Source organism: Ambystoma mexicanum, chromosome 5q, assembly GCF_040938575.1.
Source record: "Ambystoma mexicanum isolate Mex_15411 chromosome 5q, UKY_AmexF1_1, whole genome shotgun sequence".
NCBI classification, from domain to species: domain Eukaryota; kingdom Metazoa; phylum Chordata; class Amphibia; order Caudata; family Ambystomatidae; genus Ambystoma; species Ambystoma mexicanum.
The window spans coordinates 1,092,621,174-1,092,644,170 of NC_090933.1; the positions used below are offsets into that span (position 1 = coordinate 1,092,621,174).

At 44.7% G+C, this 22,997-nt stretch overlaps 1 protein-coding gene across 1 annotated transcript in view; it reads left to right on the top strand.

Moving 5' to 3' along the window:
• The window catches only part of SQLE (squalene epoxidase), a 322,632-nt gene that overhangs the window by 240,467 nt on the left and 59,168 nt on the right, over nucleotides 1-22,997 (top strand). Inside the window, exon 10 of the mRNA XM_069621611.1 lies at nucleotides 149-236. Within this exon, the coding sequence (XP_069477712.1) occupies nucleotides 149-236 (88 nt within the window). The remainder of the gene's footprint in view (nucleotides 1-148; nucleotides 237-22,997) is intronic.

Sequence of the window (22,997 nt, forward strand, 5' to 3'; positions counted from 1 at the left end):
AGAACATTGGTTTCCTGAAGCAATCCACTTTTTAACAGAAAGCAGACTGAGGTCATTTGATGAAACATACATTCCCGAATTATGATTGCTGTTAACTGGGCACGTATTTCTTTGGTGCTTATGAAATAAACTTTTGTTTATTTTGCAGATTCTCTCCAACAACTAAGAAAAGCGTGTTTCCGTTACTTCAAACTTGGAGGAGAGTGTGTATCCGGTCCAGTTGGATTGCTATCTGTGTAAGTTGTAAAAATAATATTGACTAAGATGACCTCTTTATTTTTACTTGATTATTTTGCTAGGAGCTATTGGATAGCTCTAATTTCACTTTGCACTTGATTCGGAGTGCTTTGGGATGAGGGTAAGCGAAGTGAGTTGAGGTGCAAGGAGGAGGGTCACGGCTTGGTGTTGATGGGATGTTTTGATGAGGCTTCTGGCAGCCATTTTGGCTTTGCATAGTCAGTGATGTGATTATTGATTATAAGAGGTTGGTGTAATCCTATTGCAACTGACGTTGAAAGAAAATGGGAAAAATTGGATGAACAAAAGAATGATGGAAAGAATAAAAAGTTAGAGAAGGAAATAAACAAAGAGAATGAAAGTGAGAAAGAAAAAAGAGATAATAAAAGAGTTTGATGAAGAGAGAGAATAAAAGAAGGAAAGGAGTTGGGTAGAAGAAAAAAACAAAAGTTCAAAAGGTGGAAAGAAGAAAAGAAAGATCTAAAGAAAAATTAGATAGGTAGATTAAAGGACAGAAAGAAATAAACAATTAAATGAAAGCAATAAAGGTTAAATAAAAGAAAGAGGAAAGAAAAGAAGAAAGAAAGGCATAGAAAAGCAGACATGAAAAGATGAAAAGAGAAGATATGAACAAAAAAGAGAAATAAATGGAAAGAAAGGACAGCAAAATAAGGAAAGAGAAATAGAAAAAAGAAAATATAAGAAAAAGCAACAAGAATAGACAGGAAAAACAGGAGCAGAGAAGGCCAACAACCCACTGCAAAATAGTATAACACACGTGCTGCTTGTGAATTAGTCAATTTCAGAATTACATCATTGTGAGATTCAGCCCACGTTCCGAGCAGCCTGATGGCTGCTTCCCCTGCCCACCATCTTTCCCTCCCTACCCTCGCCTTGGGTTTTTAGATCCCTTCCCACCCCCTAACATATTTACTTTATTCGCCGCTGTCTTATGTCATTATCAGCCTCCCTGGAAATTGAAGAGGGGCTCCATATGGAGCCCCATCTTCCAGCTCCACCGTGGCCATGTTGGCTAAGTATTTTGTATGAATGAACGGGACGCCGCGAGGCATCCCGTTCATTCAAATAAAATACATTGCAGTTAGCACCCTAATAAGCACTCATTATGGGGGCTTTGTCGGATGATAACAGCACTGGGGCCCAGCATTTAAGGCTCTTGCTACACTTGGGCCTATAACTTGGGACCCTGGGCCGTTACCAGCCAGTGAAGCTACCAGAACGGGTGCTTAATGCTTAAGTCAAGTCCATTATTGATACGCTGTAATTGAAACCATTGTCCCGCTGTTCTAGAAAAAAGTATCCTCAATGATCAACTCAGTCTATTAGTCATACTTTCAAAAAGGAGCAATGGCACAATACGAAGCAGTGAGAAAGGTGGCATCCAGCAGTAACCGCGTGTAGGGCTCCTGTTTGGGGCTATTTAAAAAATGTTTACAAGTCTGTCAGTGTTCTCCAAGAAGCCACTTGTAATTTCTGTAATGTTTTAAAATAAATTGATCTCAAGGCAGTTGCCCTTTAATGTCTAAATTGGATACATGGTCAAATGGACAAAGGATATTGACAAGTATCTGATGGCTCGTTAGACCCCTTTCAGTAGTTAACATTGTTACATCCGCCCTGCGTCCCGCTACGCGGTGACGCAGGGCGTTCAAATAAAAGCCCCGCGCCCGAGCACGGGAGGCAGTTCCGGGCGAACCAGAGCAGTGTGTGTTGCGTGTCTTATTCGCTCCGGCTACAGCTGCGACACTCAGGCCGCGCGGCCTAGCGCCCTCACCGATCCAGTCTCCCCGCGCGTAGAGCCGCGGAGGCTGGATCCAACAATGGCGACGAGGTGAACTACTCGACACGCACGCGCTCGGCGCTCGATGAGCTCCGGATGGCTCACGGCCAGCGGCAAGTAATTTTTGGACATCCGGTGGGGGACACATGCACGTGACCCCCACCCACAAAAAAAATTAAATTAATTTTCTCTCGCATTCAGGGGAAAGCATCCCCGAACCTGGCCCAACTTACATACGGCGGCCTGCCCATACGGAGAGGCGACAAAACTCTGCAGATGCATCCCAGGGGTCAGAAGATCCGGGAAAGATCGTAGGAGGCCCAAAGCTGAGCCACGCTGACTACGGCGGCACGTGGGCATGTGGTGTGCGCCAGATCTCGCCACTGCTGCCCAGTTGGACACTCGAAGGGGCTGCCTAGGGACCCACACCGAGGTGAGGCAGGCGAACCACAACATGGCGACCGGAACATCCACCCCCAGACCCGGCACACCATCAAGACTGGCGGCAAACTTGACGATGTCATCACCACAGGCTTGCTCGCAAGGGAGTGCCTCAGGTGTGATCCAACTGTTTGATCCTTTCACAGATCCGTCATCAGTTGGCCCCAGGTGGCAGCTATGGATCCAGAAATTCGAAATGGCGATGGAATGCAAGGACATAACAACTGCCAGGAAAATGAGGTCCCATCTGCTGTTAAACGTGGGGGATGAGGTACTACGCATATTCACCTCTCTAAACGTTGATGATGGCCAGGACGCATACACAAGTGCAAAAGATGCCCTGATGGCGCACTTCCTCCCCCAATTGAACCCGGACTATGAAACTTCAATATTCTGCACCACCATACAGGCAGAAGAGGAAACACTGGACGCCTACCACACACGGCTGAGGAAGCTACCTATGTCCTGTGAGTTCACAAATGTTGAAAAAGAAATCCGGAGGCAAATTATCAATGGCATCCAATCGGAAAAGCTGAGACGGATGGTACTTGCTGAGAAAGGCATCTCCCTCCAACGGATTCTCGAATTGGGTCGACAAAGAGAACTGGCACACGCCAGGGCTGCCAACATGGGGGCAACGCTACACAAACTGCAACCCGCCCTCACCACAGCCATGGTGTCCCGTGTCACCAACAGACAATTCACAAGAGATGAGTCTGGTGGCAGCTACGCCCAAAAAGGGTGGCAACCACGTGTCCCGGGTCCCACGGAGTGTGGATGGTGTGGCGGACCGCGACATGGGCGGCGAAACTGCCCCGCGCAAGGCACCATATGCGGAGCGTGTGGTAGGAAGGACCACTATGCAAAGGTGTGCCGGTCAGCTGGTGCAACCATGGCACAGCCCCCACAGGCTCCCCAAGAAAAGAGCGGGAACAAAAAGAAGCAGGCCAGCGCAAGGCGAGTCGAAACGGCCAACTAATCGACCGAGGAAGAGGGCGATGATGTCCCAGGCTCACACCATGAAGCCGTCAAGGAACAAGGGAGAAAAGGAAGGAAGGTCGACCTAGTGTCGGCGTTGGACCAGGGGCATGCACCACAGAGAAAGAACTTCCGAAGGCGAAAATGTTTGGTGACCATTCAAGATCAGCAGGTCTGGATGACCATCGACACGGGAGCCTCCGTCAACGTCATGCCCACGAGCATGTTCCAGACGTTACGACCCCAACCGGATCTGAAGGACACAGACACACTGTTTGCGTACGGCAGCAGGAGGCCCCTACCAGTCATTGGCAGATTCCGCACCACTCTAGTCCACGGCGAAAACAAGCTATGGTCAAAGATCTACGTCGTGAAAGCAGGGATCGAATGCCTTTTGAGTGGGGACGCGGCGGAGATTTTGGGTTTGGTCAAGTTCATCTGCCAAATCGATGAAGTGCAAGAAGTCAAAAACATTTTGAAGCAATACCCCAAACTGCAGAAGGGGATAGGGTGCCTGAAAGGGAAGGCTTCACATTGATGAATCGGTACAGCCGAAAGCAGTGAGACACAGGAGAACACCGTTCCACATGCGAGAGCAAGTGGAAAAAGAACTCAAAGCGTTGGAAGAAGCCGGAATAATTGAGGAGGTGACTGGGCCGACACCATGGGTCTCCCCGATGGTAGTAACAAGGAAGCCCAAACAGCCCGGAAAAGTCCGGATCTGCATAGACATGCGTCTCCCGAACACCGCCATCAAGCGGGAGCGCCACATCACACCAACGCTAGATGAAATCGTGGCCGACCTGACAGGGTCACAAGTGTTCTCCAAAGTTCACCTAAAAGCGGGATACCTCCAGCTAAAACTTCACAGGGACTCTCGCTACATCACGACCTTCTCAACACATCTGGGGCTGCAGAGGTACAAACGCCTGAGCTTTGGGATTCCGTCAGCGGCTGAAGTTTTTCAACAAACCATCCAAGAAGTCATACGGGACATACCCGGTGTCCTCAACGTGAGCGACGATATCTTGATTCACGCGCACGACAGGGAAGAACACCTCAAAAGGCTCCGGACCCTACTGGGCAAGTTAGAAGACGCTGGACTGACCATACACAAGGAGAAGTGTGAGTTTCTCAAATCTGAAATCACATTCTTTGGATACAAATTCAGCAGTACAGGCATCTCCCCTGACCCCCAGAAGGTCGCGGACATTCAAGCGCCGAGCCCACCACTGACACCCACTGAAGTGCGCAGTTTCCTGGGCATGGCCACCTACTGCGGTAGGTTCATCCGAAATCTGGCCACTCTCTCGGAGCCCCTACGTAAACTGACCAAATTAAACGCCAAGTGGGAATGGGGGCAGGAGTGCCAGGTGGCTTTCGAGAACATTAAGGAGTCCCTGTCCATTGACACGAAGATGGCCTATTATGACACCGAGCTCCCAACGGAACTATTAGTGGACGCGAGCCCCGTCGGGATGGGGGCCAATGCTCATGCAGGTCACCAAAGAGGGGGAAAAAAGGCCCATCGCATACACCTCCAGGGCTCTCACGATGACGGAATAGAGGTATACTCATATCGAGAAAGAGGCCATTGCGGTGCTATCGGGGTGTCGCCACTTTCATCTATACCTCTACGGACGGAGATTCACAGCGATCACAGATCGCAAACCCCTACTGCCAATTTTCATTAGTACGTCGTCACACCCACCGGCAAGGATCACGAAATGGTTGCTGCACCTCCAGCAGTACAATTTTGAACTGGCTTACCAGCCGGGAAGCGGTAACCCGGCGGACTTCCTCTCAAGGCACCCTTGAGTGGCAACCTCACAAGAAGTCCAAGTGGCCGAAGAGACCGAGGAGCACATATGCCAGGTGCTGCGATCCATGAGACCCAAGGCGGTCAGCATCGAGGACATCGAGTCTGAAACCCACAAAGACCCCTGTTGCGACCTAGTGAAGGACGCCATCCTCGCAGGTGACTGGAAGACATTCATGAAGAACACCCACAACAGGACAGTCTAGGCGAAAGTTTTTCTATCTGGGATGTTCACCGTGAGACAAGACTTGTCGATCACAGAAAGCGGATTGCTGCTCAGTGGAAATCGAATCGTCATCCCACCGAGCCTGCAAGGGAGAATAGTAGCACTGGCCCATGAAGGACATCAAGGGATGGCGCGGACAAAAGCTCGGATCAGGAACCGGGTGTGGTTCCCACAGATTGACGAGCAGGTCGAACATTTAATAAGTACATGCCTACCCTGCCAAATAACCGGATCCCCGCCTGAACCGGAACCCATTCAGTCAGCAGACCGTGGTTGTGGCCGATGGGATGCCATCAGCATCGATTTCTGTAAACTGCGAGAAGGCCTGCATCTCTTGGTGGCTATCGACAACCACTCACGATATCCCGAGGTCGAGATAGTGGAATCCACAGCGGCGGAGGTGGTCATCCCCGCCATCGAGAAAATGTTTGCTACCCATGGTCTACCAACCACTATCAAGAGCTACAATGGGCCCCCTTTCCAGGGGGAGGAATTCAAACAGTATCTGCAAGAACTGAACATCAAGTACCACCACATCATGCCGAGATGGCCCCAGGCGAATGGCGATGTGGAACGTTTCATGAGGACCCTGAACAAAGTACTGAGAGTGTCAAAGGCAAACGCCAGCCCGTGGAAAATGGACCTGTACCAGTTTCTGAGGAATTACCGGGTTACCCCGCACAGCACGACGGGTGTCCCGCCAGCCGACCTCATGTATGGCACCGTTATAAACTCATCGATCCCACATCACTCCAGCAAAACACCGGATGATGTCGATCAGGAGCGCACTGAGAGAAGGAGGACGAGTACCAATGCACACATGAGTGCAAAAAGGAGGGCGAAACCATCCGACCACCATGTGGGCGACCAGGTGGTCATGCTGCGAAATCCAACAAGGTCCAAACTGGACACCAGATATGAAGAGCTCCCATGGACTGTCAGTGCGAAGCATGGGACCATGGTGACGGTGACGAGAGGGTCCCGCCAGGTGACATGAAATGCGTTGTGGTTCAAGGCGGTAACATGCAACTTGTGGACCGATGGTGAAGGCCACCAAGAAGATGAAGCATCTCAGTCCAACGAAGAAGAGCCCGCGCCCCTCCAGGATGAGGCAGCAGCGGGTGACAGGACGTGGGAGCAGTGGAGCGAGCCGGACATGGGAGAGCCGGACAGAGAAGGTGAGCCACCCAATGGGACAGCGGGGGTCAGCCCTAGCCGAGGGCGGTATGGGTTGAGAACTGCTACGAGACCGCCCGCCAGGCTCAGACTATGTATGGTAGTCGGCCCCCTGTGGACTGGTAGCAAGGAGGGTCTTTGGTACATGAACATTGTTAGCATTTGTTTGAATTGAAGTGCATAGCACATGTTTGGTTATAGTTAAATTTGTTTGAAATAAAGGAGGAATGTTACAACCGCCCTGCGTCCCGCTACGCGGTGATGCAGGGCGTTCAAATAAAAGCCCCGCCCCGAGCACGGGAGGCAGTTCCGGGCGAACCAGAGCAGTGTGTGTTGCGTGCCTTATTCGCTCCGGCTACAGCTGCGACACGCAGGCTGCGCGGCCTAGCGCCCTCACCGATCCAGTCTCCCTGCGCATAGAGCCGCGGAGGCTGGATCCAACAAACATCTTTTTATTAGACTTGGCATGCATGTACAGGAACAGCAACAGAGATCTTACATTTTTAAACCTCCAACGAAGTAATAACTGCATATACGTCAGTATTCACCATTAGAATACACCTGTAATATAGTAGTCATATATAATGTACACCAAAACATAAATCTTGAATTACCACTATCTGGGGAGACAACAGGGGAAGCAAAAATAACAGGAGATGGGAATCAGATTGACAGCCCTCTAAATTCAAGTCAATCCCCCCACCAGGAGGAACAGAACATGAGGCTATACTGCCCACCCTAATGCATTTCGGACACTTTAATGTTCAACCCTCATGGTACCCCCATCACCACCTGGGTCTAGGGTGAATGGTGAACCAAAAAAGGGCAAGCATGTAAAAACAGTGTTCTCGCTGTAACATTTTTAGCCTCCTTCATGCTGGACCTTGTCGAGGAACCTCTGTGCAGCTTCAACTGAAATGCAATGAAATGTTGATAGTCAGTTGTGGACATTTTTCTTCAAGTGTTTCTCATCCAGGGCATTTACCAATATATGCTCTTTTTTTCCAGCCATCTGACCTCTTTCACAATCATTTGTTCAACTTCATGGAATACCCTGTTAAGTGAACAAATAATTGTCCAGATTGAAGACTTCAATCGGTCACTAGACAGTGAAGGTTACCCGACCCCTTACATATGAAAATGAGGATGTATTTGTTACATTTGACCTGGTCAGGGAAACTTCACCAAATTTGACAAGTGTGTCCTCTGGCAACACCTGGACAGACACTGATGCTGAATCTGGTGAATTGTCATGAATGTTTTCATGTAGGAAAACAATGCTGTCCAATTACGTGCTTTTTGTATTAGGTTTTCCACATGTCCACAAAAAACATGCTTTTGGGAAGCATATCACATAATTGTCCACTCAGATTGTCGAGATCATTGCACTCACATAGCTCTGCACGCCACAAACATTTCAAGAATTGTATCAGCCAAATTCAAGATATTCACTTATTAAAAAAATGTAATATTACTTCAGCAGAGTCTTAGGGAGACTGAGAGGAGACGGAGAGGATGCGCTTTCCATTTGTGTATTTTGTGCTTCTGCTGCCTGCACAAGGACGTTGGTCTGTTTACTGGTTTCATTACCCAGAAGGAGGAGCCAATGTACAAAACCCACAGCTGACCCGCGGAGTGGCGCAGAGTCAGCAGAGTATGAGGGAGTCTCAGAGGAGGCAGAGAGGAGGCTTGTATGGGAGCAATGTTGAACAAATTGACCGTGGGAGCTGTGCGCCCCGCAACAAGGCATGCAACCAAAACTGCTTTGTTATTCCATCCCCCACCCAGCTCTCCTTCTCTGTCCTCTCAATTAACGCTGCCTTGTTCATCAGAAGACTCGCGCTTACAACAACCCAATCAAGACTCGCCGACCAGACAAGGTGAGTGTCAATGCGCAATCGTGTGCTGCAACAGGTAAAGAACTAACAACTTTGCGCACTGAGAGCCTGTGCCTAGCGAACCTCTGTGCAGCTTCAACTGAAATGCAATGAAATGTTGATAGTCAGTTGTGGACATTTTTCTTCAAGTGTTTCTCATCCAGGGCATTTACCAATATATGCTCTTTTTTTCCAGCCATCTGACCTCTTTCACAATCATTTGTTCAACTTCATGGAATACCCTGTTAAGTGAACAAATAATTGTCCAGATTCAAGACTTCAATCGGTCACTAGACAGTGAAGGTTACCCGACCCCTTACATATGAAAATGAGGATGTATTTGTTACATTTGACCTGGTCAGGGAAACTTCACCAAATTTGGCAAGTGTGTGCTCTGGCAACACCTGAACACTGATGCTGAATCTGGTGAATTGTCATGAATGTTTTCATGTAGGAAAACAATGCTGTCCAATTACGTGCTTTTTGTATTAGGTTTTCCACATGTCCACAAAAAACATGCTTTTGGGAAGCATATCACATAATTGTCCGCTCAGATTGTCGAGATCATTGCACTCACATAGCTCTTACCTTGAACCGGTGCACGCCACAAACATTTCAAGAATTGTATCAGCCAAATTCAAGATATTCACTTATTTAAAAAAATGTAATATTACTTCAGCAGAGTCTTAGGGAGACTGAGAGGAGACGGACAGGATGCGCTTTCCATTTGTGTATTTTGTGCTTCTGCTGCCTGCACAAGGACGTTGGTCTGTTTACTGGTTTCATTACCCAGAAGGAGGAGCCAACGTACAAAACCCCCAGCTGACCCACGGAGTGGCGCAGAGTCAGCAGAGTCTGGGGGAAACTGAGAGGAGACAGAGAGGACGCGCTTTCCATTTGTGTATTTTGTGCTTTTCCTGCCTGCCCAAGGACGTTGGTCTGTTTACTGGGTTCATTACCCAGAAGGAGGAGCCAACGTACAAAACCCCCCAGCTGACCCGCGGAGCGGCGCAGAGTCAGCAGAGTCTGAGGGAGTCTCAGAGGAGGCAGAGAGGAGGCTTGTACGGGAGCAATGTTGAACAAATCGACCGTGGGAGCTGTGCGCCCCGCAACAAGGCATGCAACCAAAACTGCTTTGTTATTCCATCCCCCACCCAGCTCTCCTTCTCTGTCCTCTCAATTAACGCTGCCTTGTTCATCAGAAGCCTCGCGCTTACAACAACCCAATCAAGACTCGCCGACCAGACAAGGTGAGTGTCATTGCGCAATCGTGTGCTGCAACAGGTAAAGAACTAATAACTTTACGCACTGAGAGCCTGAGCCTAGCGGATGCAAATGATACACTCATGCCACGCGATGAAAGCGATGCGGGTAATCTTATACTAACTGCAAGTAGGGAAGTAGTATTGGAATAAAAGAAACGCACCTATCCAGCACTACCAAATAGGATAAATATGCCTACACAACTAACAAAGCAAGAATTAAATCAAATTGAAGCAACTGATACCACAGGTGCCTTAACATCTATGACAAATGTACCATTGATTGACACCGCACAGAACGTGAACCATGAGCTGCCCAAATTAATTCCATCCCCACAGCTTGATACACTGCATGATCTACTAGAGACAAAAGCATCACCACGATAACCCAAAAGAATAAGGCTCTACAAACGAAACTTAAATGGCAGACCAAATACAATGAAACCAAAAGGCACTCGCTGACATCTGAAAAGCAAAACACCAAAAGAGTGGAGAGACTGTCATTGGACTTGAAAAAAATTGAAGATATCATGGGAAATCAAGAAAAAAGAGTATTTATATTCGACCTACCCGATCTTGCAGGTATCCAAAAACTAAGGGGACCGACAACATCAACGCCCTGCTTAGGACCGAATATAGAACCACCCTGACTGAATCTTGCACTGAATTCACCACCGAAGCAAATAAAAGAAGAATGAAACAAGTCATACCATGATGAGAGAGTACAGGAATAACGGGAGGCTGGTCAGATGCTTGTCAATTCCACATGCAGGTGTAATAATGCAAATGAAATTTCACGGGAAGTGATACCAACATCCATGATGGAACTTCAAAATATCATGACAGTGGCATCAATGCATGCACTACTACCTTTCTTGAAATTATCTGAAACGTTGGCTGATAATATCAGAGACCAGTCTAACCTCCTGCCAATGATTCAAACCAAACTAACTCCCATGGAGGGCTTTATAACCAAAATACAAGCAAGGCTGGAACGTGAAGCAGAGGCTTCATACTAATGGCAGACTAGACTGTTCGAAATTGCTAGCAACAGAGCAGAAAAAGGCCAGATCATGGCGACCATGCTAGAAATACTAGCAGACAAACAAAGAAAAAAAACATTAAACCTGGGTACTGAAATGGACAGACCTGTAATATCGATGATCCCATCAGGTGCTCTCAAAAGTACTCAACCTGAAGAGAACAAAGGACCCACGGAAAATCATGAGATAGTCAAAACTACACAGAATATGCAAAGAGAAACAATCCCAGAGAAATTACTGATAACGAAAAACACCCAGCAGAAAAATAATAAGCATGATGATTAAATTAAAAAAGGACCTTGACAAGAAACATATCACCAAGTAAACATAGAAAAACATCAGGAATTCTTTTCAATAATTGACCAACAAACGAATGAATCCAAATCTAAGCCAACCCAGGCAAACGATAAAGAAAAGAAACCAGCGACACAAATAAAGAATAAGAAAAATGCCAAAAGAAGCTCTCTGGCTTTTTAAAGAAATCTAACGATGCCCGGAAACCCACAAGCAAAGCAAGAGAGAGGACCTATCCCACAGTCTATACTAGTGAAACCTAAACAACCAGAGAAAAACCTGCAACACCAGGGGGTACCATATTCAGCCGAAGAGCGTGCAGAAACAACCGATTGATGCATATGTCCGTCTATATGAACGACTCGCATTAGGCTGAAGTAACACCTGTGCAGCAACCGATGGCTCGGTCTGCTAGCACAAATGAATCAGTTGATGAAGGAAAAAAAGAAGACGGCATCGAAGAGGTGATTAATAGATGAATATGAAGAAACCACTAGTGAATGCTTGCAAAGACTCTCGCTTTCCGGAGAAAGTATATCAGATAAAGAGTCATTCTCCGACGAATAGGAATATAGCAATATCTCGGATGAATCGCTGGTTGAGGAATGTAGCGAAAACAATGACAACGGAAGTGATGAAGAATCAGGCAATGCTACAAATCAATCCTCAGGCGCGCCAATTTCCCTCCGGATTTTCGTCGATCTAAGAAAATGCATCCAAGGCAATGTGATACTAATAGATCGTATATCACCGAAACCAAATGCCCTGATACTTAACAGAACGAATATACTGAGATTGTTACAGGCCATCCCCCAACTAAGAACAATTGTGTCAACAGACATAAAATTGGTGGAATTCGGCCAACACGACAAAACTGACCAAGTCTATATACATCTTATGACCTTGAGTGTACATGAAAAGGTGACGAATAATGTACAAGCATTTTTCAGGCTAGGTTTCAGCTGTTAAATGACCTCCTTTACAAGGACTAAAAAAGCACTGATAAATAGTACTACAGAGAGTGTAAAAGATGAAGACAAAAAAAGTAGGAAACGTAGAAACGAAGACGACCAAAGAAGCTTCTCATGCCACCCGATTAGACGCCAATATGATTATCTTGAAAGCTCCTGTGTAGAAAATCAAACTTATAATGAATAACAACGAGCATCTAATGAAACTAAAAGAATAGCACTCTGTAGCTGGAACACAAGAGGCTCGAGCCATATGTTACAGAATGAACACATCAACTTGCAGACTTATCAAATTATTTGTCTTCAGGAAATATGGCTTCAATCTGCTGCAGTTTGCGAGGGATATGAGGTCCGCATCAACCCGACAATCATAAAAACTAAAGGTCGACCAGCCGCTGGCTTGATAGCTCTAATAAAATTAGATGGCTCAATGGAGATACTTCAGACAATAAATCCAAACCCTTGGATACAAATCACAACTGTACAACAGAAATTCCAAGACATTGTGAGCCACAGGGGAACAAAGCTTCTAAGAATTTTCATTTTATATTGGAATCCTTTAGCCGTCTGTCCCAAGGCCTTTATTGATATGGTGTTTAGGGCAATTGACAGCATGTGCCTGAAACATGCTCAAATCGACATTATTGTCTGCAGAGATTTAAATATCCATCTATTTGCAGCAAATGGTAGACAACTTGATACACAAGAAAAAGCATTGAAAGCAAGAGCTCTGGTAAAAGAAATGAACAAAAGACAATTTACATTGATTAATGAGAACCCTGTCTCTGATGGAATGGCTGGAAAAATTCTGAATTTCTCCAATGTACCAACCGAAAATAGTGATCACAATAAGCTGTCAATTGAATGGTCTGCAGACTTATTTGCAAAATCAAAAATCAAACTTCCAAATCTGGAGTTGCATAATGGCATGACTTGCTTGAGAATAACACAGACGCAACTCCCTAGCCTACTGGTAAAGTTTAAGAATATGCTATGACAACAAAATGATAATCCGGATTATAGGATGAACCTAAAACCATTCATTCAACTAAACGGGTATAATAAATTGGCTAACCAAATTATCATACCAATGCATATAAAACCCTTGTAGCAACACAGAAAAGACAATTAAATAAGAACTTGTGACAAGTGAAACAGAGGTATCTTCCTGATACTGGCGTCTTGATACAGAAATGAAAACAAGGATACAATAATTGAATCAAAAGCATAAAAATAAGTACAGCCCAAATTGATGCGGAAAATATGCTGAAAGCATTAAGGAATCAAAACACCAGGAACCTATGCGCATTACTTAATGAACAAAATAACCAACAAATGGCAATGACCCAAAATGTTTCTGAGAAGGATGAGATTCAACATTTCGCCACCCTACACAAATATGTAACATCACAAGAAGAACACCAAGATACATCAAAGTGGCAGTTGACATGGGATCAGACAGATATATTAGAAAAGATAAAAAAACTAATCCAGTCACGGCCCCCCGGTCCAGACGGACTTAATAACGCGCACCTTAAGCAAAATCCAGAAATTTGGGCAACCATCTGTTCAGAAATCTTCAAAGCACTTGAGAGAACCAACAAAATACCTTTGACATGGAAGATGGCTATTCTGATACCAATTTATAAACTTGGAGATAGACACTTGCCAAGAAATTACCGCCCCATAGCGTTGCTGGACCCGATGGGCAAAGTCTTTACGTTGCTCCTTCTACAGAAACTGGTAAAATGGGCAAATGATTCAAGGAGGTTTGATAATAGACAAACAGGATTTGTAAAAAATGCTGGAACAAACATCAACTTGATCCTGTTAAACCTATTAAAACTGGAAGCTATCAAGGATAAAACAACGACCCATGCAGTATTTATTTTTACTTAGAACTAGCTTTTGACGCAATAAACAGACACAAACTCTGGGTAAAACTCAGGCTATGGAATTGCCCTAATGACATTCTACAACCTATAAAAGCATTGTATAGCAATACCTCAATCAAAGTCAGACTCTCACAAACTGCCCATCTTTCTACCAGAATAACAACATTGAATGGCTTGAAGCAAGGCCGCCCGTTATCAGCTATTCTATTTAACGTATACATTTCTGATCACCATGAACATCAATCGACTATTCAAACTAATCCACCTAAATTGAATCAAACCAATGTTTCGCACATACTATATGCAGATGACCTGGTGTTCTTCGATAAATCAAAAGTGGGGTTGCAAAGGAGCATTAACCACCTTGCTGTATACATTGAAAAAATTATTTAAATTTAAGCACCAAAAAAACGAAAGTAATGACGCTAACAATTAACGCCAAACAAAAAGCCCCAGTCTTATTTCTGAATGTAATTCAACTCGAAACTGTAACATCCATCAAATATCTGAGACTAACGAAAAGAAAAAGCTTTATCCCTGGGCCGCCAAGGAATGATGCTACATGCCAAGTATGGAACCTATTCACTAAAACCAGCGATAGTATTCTATAAGGAGAAAATAACGGCCATATTGACATATGGCTCAGAAGCTATGTTGAATGCACATCAAGAAATGTGGCCAATGCTGGAAGGAATAATATGGCGGAAAATGTTATCTTTGCCGTCTAACTTTCCGGCCCCACGGATACACTATGAATTAGGATTGCATTAGCTAGAAACACTGAAAAACTGGAAGACTCTTATGTTATTCAGGAAGGCTCAGCTGATAGACACTTTACCATCAATTGATATAATTCGTACCAAATTTCCGACCATAAACTCAACAGTGCTACAAACATGGAAATACGCTTGTCAGAAACTACTAGAGCAGGAAGAAATCAATCTTGAAACGCTCGTAAATAGACCACAAAATGCTAAAGTGATTTTACAAAAAATGATTTGATACGAACGATTAAACAAAATGCAACCTACAAACTGTCACTAACTCATGACAGTGATATGCATGCACTTCATCAATTGCCACAGTATCTCCAACAGTTCCCAGGTCGCAGGATGAGGGATCAGTTTTTAAGATTACGACTGAATATAATGCCAACCAGGGAACAGCTGACTATGATTAAACATCTCTCAGAGGACCTCTGCTACTGTTGCTTCTGCCAAGACAAAAACCAGGTGGAGACCTTATATCATGTTATCATGGAGTGCGCAGCGTTGAACAACAAAAGACAAATACTCCAGAGCATGTGGTTACAACAAACTACTCTGCTTGCTCTGCACAGCGGTGGTCAGGAATCCTATCTGGAAACCACAGGAAACTAATCTACACAATTATTCAGTTCTGGGAATTAATAACGACCACCAACAACATAGAATAAAGACTCACTCTGAACTGAATCGCCTGGAATAAACACAGACTGGGAATCGTCAAATAAAAAACAATTACTTTAGTATAATTTTAACCTTGATTTTACCTTGAAATCAAATGATAATATGAGAGAAAAAGTTTGATAGCAAACATAAAAAATAAAAATATATATATATATATATATATATTTCTTATATAGTCATAAATGCGCAGTAAAAAGGTCGTTATAAACTTTGTGGAATATCATGTATAGCCCATTTGCATACTTGCCCACGCCAGGAGAAAACCAACAACATGTGCCAACAACAAATTAGCACAATGCACAACACGTGCTAATAACAAGCAGAAATCGTACATGGAATACAATTCACAATAACGGGCCCAAAGTAGACATATGAACAATATGCATAGATAACACAGTTCTTGCATTGACCAACAACAACACGCTCTGAACAAGGCACTAGGAATACAATTCAGTACAACAATCAACAAGAACAAATAAAAGCAAAGCTCCCTTGTGTAATGGTGTGATACAGTTGATCACAAATAGGCTATGACAACACAGAAGACCAATGCACACATACATGCACAAAACACAAAAGTGTAGAATATAACTCAGCACAACAATAAACAGGCAGGAACAGCATGCATGTATGTCAAGTGTAAGGATGGATGACAGTTGTCCACAATGTGTCCAGATGACACAGACAAAGGATAAGCACACAACAAAATACAATCTATAATCCTAAACAAACGTGACTGATAATTTGTATAGTCATACATGTGTAATAAAATCATACCATGTAGGAATGCATACTTTCTTGTATGACATAGCCACATCCAAACCACACCATAACCAATATCAGCACACATAGGAATACATGTGAAGGCAACATCCACTTACCATACGACTAGTGGCCCAATATAATGTCATTTCCCATGTGAGGCATTCCATATAATGACCCACATCAACATGCCCAGAGTAACATGTTTAGAAAACACACATATATCATACACCTATTGGCAGAATGTAGTAATGTGTGACTCCCGATAGGATACATGCAGATACAAGACCAAACCATACCATAGCCAACATCAATACACTTGAAAAAACACACACCCACATGTACAGATCATTCATCTAATGGCGGAATGTGGTCATATACTTTCTCCAGCATTGGCTCTTTCATAGATTCACATGCTATGAACAATTCCCCGTCGTCCGGCTGGGAATCCTCGGTTAACTTTTTACTAAATCCACAATTGTTACTCTCATTGCAGGTTCTGTCCTCACCCCAGAACCTGCTAACTTGGCTGGATGCCAGACTTCCGGCTAGACCACAGACCCCGCAACGCTGCAACTGCCTGCACAGGGGCATCTAGAGTCAACAGGGGTAGCACCCATAACCAAACCTTTTGTGCCCGCAAAACCCCAACAGCAGCCACAAACGACCGGGTCCCCTCCGTGTAAAGTGAAAAAAAATAAACACAGTGAGAGGTCACTCTCCCCATACAACTGCAGCCCTAGAAAACATGCTGCATACAGGAGCAAAGGGTCTAATTTGCTGCACAAACAAGAGGAGGGGGAACTTACTGATACTGACACTGACCACGCCCGCAGGATACAGCATCCACCACTACTACTGGATCCCCTCCACAAGGTGACCTATGAGATACAGACGACGATCAGTTGGATGACAAGGGGAAGGAAGCCCCAAAGCCATCACCGCCTGATGAGATTGGGGTGTTCCGCACACTCATCACAAAAGCATTCAGAGAATTTGGCTTCATCCCCTCTGAAGAGAAAAAGTTATCTTTTTTTGTTTGACCATATGAACAAAAGAAGAAAATCAGTTGTGTCGATTCCAATCCTCAACCATGTGTGGGAAGAGGGACTCTGTACCATGAGGCACCCTTTCACAGAGCCAGCTTTTAAGGGCAGGCTAGAGGAAAAGATCAAGGCTTTCGGACACCACTCCTAAGTGTCTCATGACACAGCCTTCCCTGGAGTCTGTCATCTCAGCGGGAGCGAGAAGGAAATCACACGCCAAGACACGCAAGTGTACTGTGCCACCAGAGACAAAAAGCCGGAAGATGGACGCTGGAGGGAAAAAAGTACTCACGGAGCGTGCCACTACAGTGAAAGCGGCCAACACATTAACCATCATGTGCAGATACGACCATGAAATGTGGCATAAATTGGTACCTATTCTGGAGCACTTGCCTGAACAAGAGCATGCTGAAGCAATTGCCATCTTAAAGGAAGGAGAGGAAGCAGCAAAACAGAACTTCAATATAGCGGTTGATCTAGCCGAAACAGGCTTTAAACAAATCAACAACGGGATAGTGCACAGAAGGCAAGAATGGCTCCATTGCACAGATTATAGACCTGATGTGCAGCAAAAAGTTGGAGAAGCCCTGGAAGTGAAAAGGGCTGGCACTGTTTGGCTGCACACTGCACACTGCACACTGCTTGTGCTGTCTTGGACTCGAGTGAAACTACTTTCCTTTTGGAACTTTCCCTGCTCTGAAGCCGTTGGAGGAGCGGCTTCTTTAATTCCCATGAGATACTCCTGAACAGCTGATTGCACACATATTCTCCGTGCACCTATAAAGGACCCAACCCACGGCCCTTGCGGCGAGAAGCCCTGGAAGCGAAAAGGGCTGGCACTGTTTGGCTGTTCGGCGTGGACGGCTGCCGGGTGACCGAAATTCAGTGGGTTTTTTTCGTGTGCTTTGTTGCTGGAGTACCTCTTCCTGCTCTGCTGTTGTCTACTGTTGTCTACTGTTCAAAAACACACCTCCGGACGCGGAGCGTCGCGGAGTGCGTCTGACTGATCCTGGTGTTCTCAGTTCTCGGTGCTCCAGGCGCTCAGGAGTCTGAAAATAGCACAACAAGTTTCAATTGTTGGAACACCAAAGGAAAGAGAAAAAAAAAGCGTCTTCTTGAGTTGGACTGCTCTACGCCCCAACTCGAGCACCTTGAAGCCGCTTGGAAGATCTTCCCATTGGCCCGTGTAATCCTTACACCTCTCCCCTTTGGGCTCCTGTTTTCAGCCGGACTCGAGCATGGAAATGGAAACGGACACCACAAGAGTACCTCACCAGGCTTCCCAAGTAAGTGATCTGCTGGTCACTCCTCGAAACTGTTTTGAAAATTCTTTGACGTTTGGCTGTAATCCACACGCTCCAGAGCAGGGCTTGGAGTGGGAGCGAGAGGTGGAGCCGGGGACGGACTGCAGTTTGTCTTGTTTAGCCCTGCCCACCCGTCCGCACGGCTACTGACAAATCGAACGGACGTGTTTTGCAGCCCAATGGCGGTTCATATGTTTGAAAAAATCTAATACGATCCGCACAATCAAGGTGCCCACACGCGACCCTGTCGCTTATGTCGAAAAACTGAAATGGGACGGCTGGCAGGACAAATCCGAGTCCCACCTTTTTACTTGTAACAGAGATAAGTCTCCCACTCAAAGGAATCAGAAGTGCCAAATTAGAGAAAGCATCCCACAGCACTGCAAACCATTGATTCCAACACTCTAAACCCTAACATGGCAAACAGTTAAAAAACATACACAAGATCACACTTCTGGCAAGCGCAGTGTTATTGCACAGCCCACTAACAGACTAACAGATAACACTCAACTGAATATTTTGGAAGTCGCTAACCCACTACTACGAACTGACGCGGAAGATGTGACCGTCGTTTCGCCACATGTGCCAACGCCTCACTCATTAATGGTAGCCGACCTGCTCCTAAAAAACCTGAAAGAACTAAATGCATCTATTTCCACTAACGCAAAACCCAAATCTCTGGGGCAAGAACAATCGAGCAAGGAAATTGCAAATCTGAGAGTAGTGGAAAAACCAGTGTGCCTGACGTCCGAGTATAAAGCTCCTACTGGTCAGAGCCAATCAAACATTTCACCTAAAAGAAGAAAACTTGACCCAAGTGCAACACCATTTCTACTCTGCTCTCAAAAAAGATTACCATGCAACAAAATAAATGGAACTATTACAGTAACACAACCCAAAACTAACTCTACTAGAGGAACTAATCAGAGCTCAACCACCTCAGGCGGTTCATCTGGAGAAGCTATGTCTGATTCTTCATTCATGGAACGCGATTTCTCGAAAATACGCCGGCCACTGCCTAGACGTCGCAACAGAATTCGACCAGATAGCGACCGGGAGACCTGTACCACACTTGTAGAGCAAGTAATTAACGAACTAAGGCCTAACCTGACGTCAGCCCTGACAATTACCGTGGCCCCGTTGCTAAAGCTTTATGAGCAATTGAGCGAAGCATTCAGAGATCAAACAAGACTCTTAATTACAACGAACTCTAAAATAACTCAAATGAAACAGACCCTCCACGACATGAAACAACAAGAATCAAATGGACTCAAGAACAACGAAATGCTAAACACTCTATTAAGAGACCAATTGAGAAATAACTCTGAAGACAAACGGCTTCTGGCAGAAGTCGCACGAGAGGCCATAGCGACCCTCCAAAAGCACCAATTTATGATTGCTGACAATCTTAGTGGAAAAATGGGTGCAAAAGATTTGCTTTGCTCCACTGACCCGCCCAGTGAAAATGGAGTCCCACGTGTCAGTTCCACTGTGTCAAGAGTACAACAACCCAGGCGAGATTCTGAATTGGACTATAGCCAGGCAGCTGTCGGTTCTGACCACCCGACCGCAAATCAATCAAACGCAGATTTGTTTCCGAGCGACGTAATTACTTCTTCGACGGCAGATTCAACAAAAAGTGTCGCTCTAAATGCAACATCAGCAGACGTTCTCACCTCAGCAACCCCTGGCGGTGTGCCAATCCCTCACTTGGTAGTTTCAAACAAGGGTGGCGAATGGAATCCTCCGAAGAAGCTCTTTGCAATCTTTGAAAAAAGAAAGCCCTCAGAGGTGGGAAACAAAACACGCCAACCTTGTAAGGTGCAGAAGCAAACAATGAAAACAAAAAATTTAAAAACCACAAAAAATATAAGAGCTTAAAACTCAAATAAATTTCTAAGGACCATCAAAGCTCTAAACGTATCAATACTAACAGAACAAACAAACGAGTCTTCGAACATCGCCACTGAAACCCCACATCAGAATCAAAATAAGGAGGACCTCCAATCCCCATACACGCAAAATACTTTAAATGCACTAAAAAAACAACAAAACGAAGACGAGAGAATGATTGAATTACTTGCTAACTTGTCCACCCATGAAGTCGACTTGGAAAATGGATCTACTGACGAAGACTCAAAAGCCGAAGACACTCTGGACCACATCACGGACGAGGAACCTGAACTGTCCTCAGTACATCTCCCCCTGCTCAAAGCAGCAGTTGGAATGACTCCCAAAAGAATATGTACCTTCCCCGATGCCTGCAGTTGTAAAAGCTAAAGATGCATCTTCGAATCTCGACGGTCAACCTAGATTCATGGCAATCGCCGAAAAGAGTTCGAGCTCTAAAGAGATTGAACCCTGTAGTCGATCTAACAAACGTGTTAAATGCACGTTCAACTGAAGAAAAGGAAAAGTCTCCTTTGGAAGCTGAAGAGAAGCGGTCAATGATCACAACTGAAAACTTAAAACATCTCCCAATTGCTCAATCCAATTTTCTTCAAGACTGGAGAAACGATAAGAGACCTCAAGTAAAAGGAAACTCTCACAAACAGCAAAAGTTCCAACCTACTGATTGGAAATCGTCTTTTGATTGAGAGAATATTTAGATTGGGCGATCCTTTAATTTTGAATAGACGAAACGTGCTTCAGTTGCTTGGTCACATTCCCACACTACGTGCAGTATCTACAGAAGACATACAAATTGTTGAATTTGTAGACAAATCAGCAACTGACAGTCTTACTGCACATTCCTTCACGACTTATTTACAACTTGATTCTAAACTGCAATTCAGAGCTACATTCTCTTGGATTCAATAGAAGAGATGTGTCTGATGCAAAAATACTGGCACAAGTAAGATTACAAACGAGTAACCAATTAAACGGGAAGGGAGGTCCAAAATCCAAGAGTTGCCGGATGTCCCAAAAGGCACTCAATTCAACCTTCCTCTAGACTCCCTCGAATAGTTGATCAGGACTCCGCTCATTGTGGTAGTCCCATAAAACAAATCAAAATTACTATGAAGAACAATCAGAATGTACCAAATGGCATTGAAAAAGCTTCAGGACCAAAAAACGCTGATACGGGCCTAGGCTCCCGGAGTTGGTTATCAGCGTCACTAAACAATTGTGAGGAGCACTAACGCCAACCCGACATCTCTGAGGAATCACTATTGATAGGCTCCTGGAACACGAGAGGATTTAAGCACCTCTTTGGAAAATCGTCTAACGTACTTGAAAAATTGGACGTGATTTGCCTCCAGGAAACTTGCCTCGAAAAATCACCCTGTGCCGACGGTTTTGAAATAGCTTTGAACCCAGCAATCAAGCAAAGTATGGGTAGACCAATGGCTGGTCCAATAATAATGGTGAAAAAATCAAAAAACATAAAAATAATAAGTACCGAAAATCCTTCACCATACTTACAGATTGCGACTATTGAGCTAAATGCAAATTTACCTCATGAAACAATGACTATACATATTATAAACATCTATTGGCAGCACGCCGCTACTGATGAACTGGACTTCCTAGAACTAATCTGTGATACAATTGATCGCATCTCAGAGTCTAGTGCAATGCCAAACCTAATCTTATGCAGCGATCTTAATATGGAATGTGTTAAGTTGAAACTTGACACCACACTGAATAACAATTCAAACAGAAAAAAAGACAGATCCTTATAATATCAAAGCAGCATGGAACCACGAGATGGAAGATCGTGAACTAGTTTTATTAAATGGAAACACCAGAGGGGACATTCCTCCCAAAGCAACCTGGTCGCAAGGAAAAAAAGCTTCGATCCTCGACTATTTTTATGTATCAAATGCCATTGAGAATAAAATATCTGAATTAGTTGTGATCCCGATGGAAAAAAGTGACCACGACTTAGTAACCATCCTAATTTCTGGTGTGAGGTGCACTGAAAAAGAACGTTGGAACTCGAATATAAGCATGATGCCAGGTCGAAACAGAGTACGAATCAATAGAGATAACATCATAGATATCGCATCCATCATCCATTCGAACAACGAAACCCTATTCGAGGCCCAAATCGAATATCCAAGATTACTGGAGAAATACATCGAATATAATCTTGGTCCACAGAAAACAGGGTTTCGTCATCAGCACTCATATGACCCGGAAATTGTGGCTAGAAAAAGGATCTTGAGGAAATCTTTACGAAACGCTAAGAAGAGCTCCACACATAACTCCCTGTTGGAAACGAAAAAAGCGAAAGCATCGTACAAAAACTGGTTAAAAAGCCGCAAAAATCTTATTTTACAAAACGATGCCGAAGTAATGACAAAGATCGTGACTGAAAAAAATTCAAAATCATTTTGGTCTTTAATTAACAATACAGAAGTCTGTCAAGGTTCCTTACAGGTCTCTACAGTCACCGAGGCCCAGTGGATCG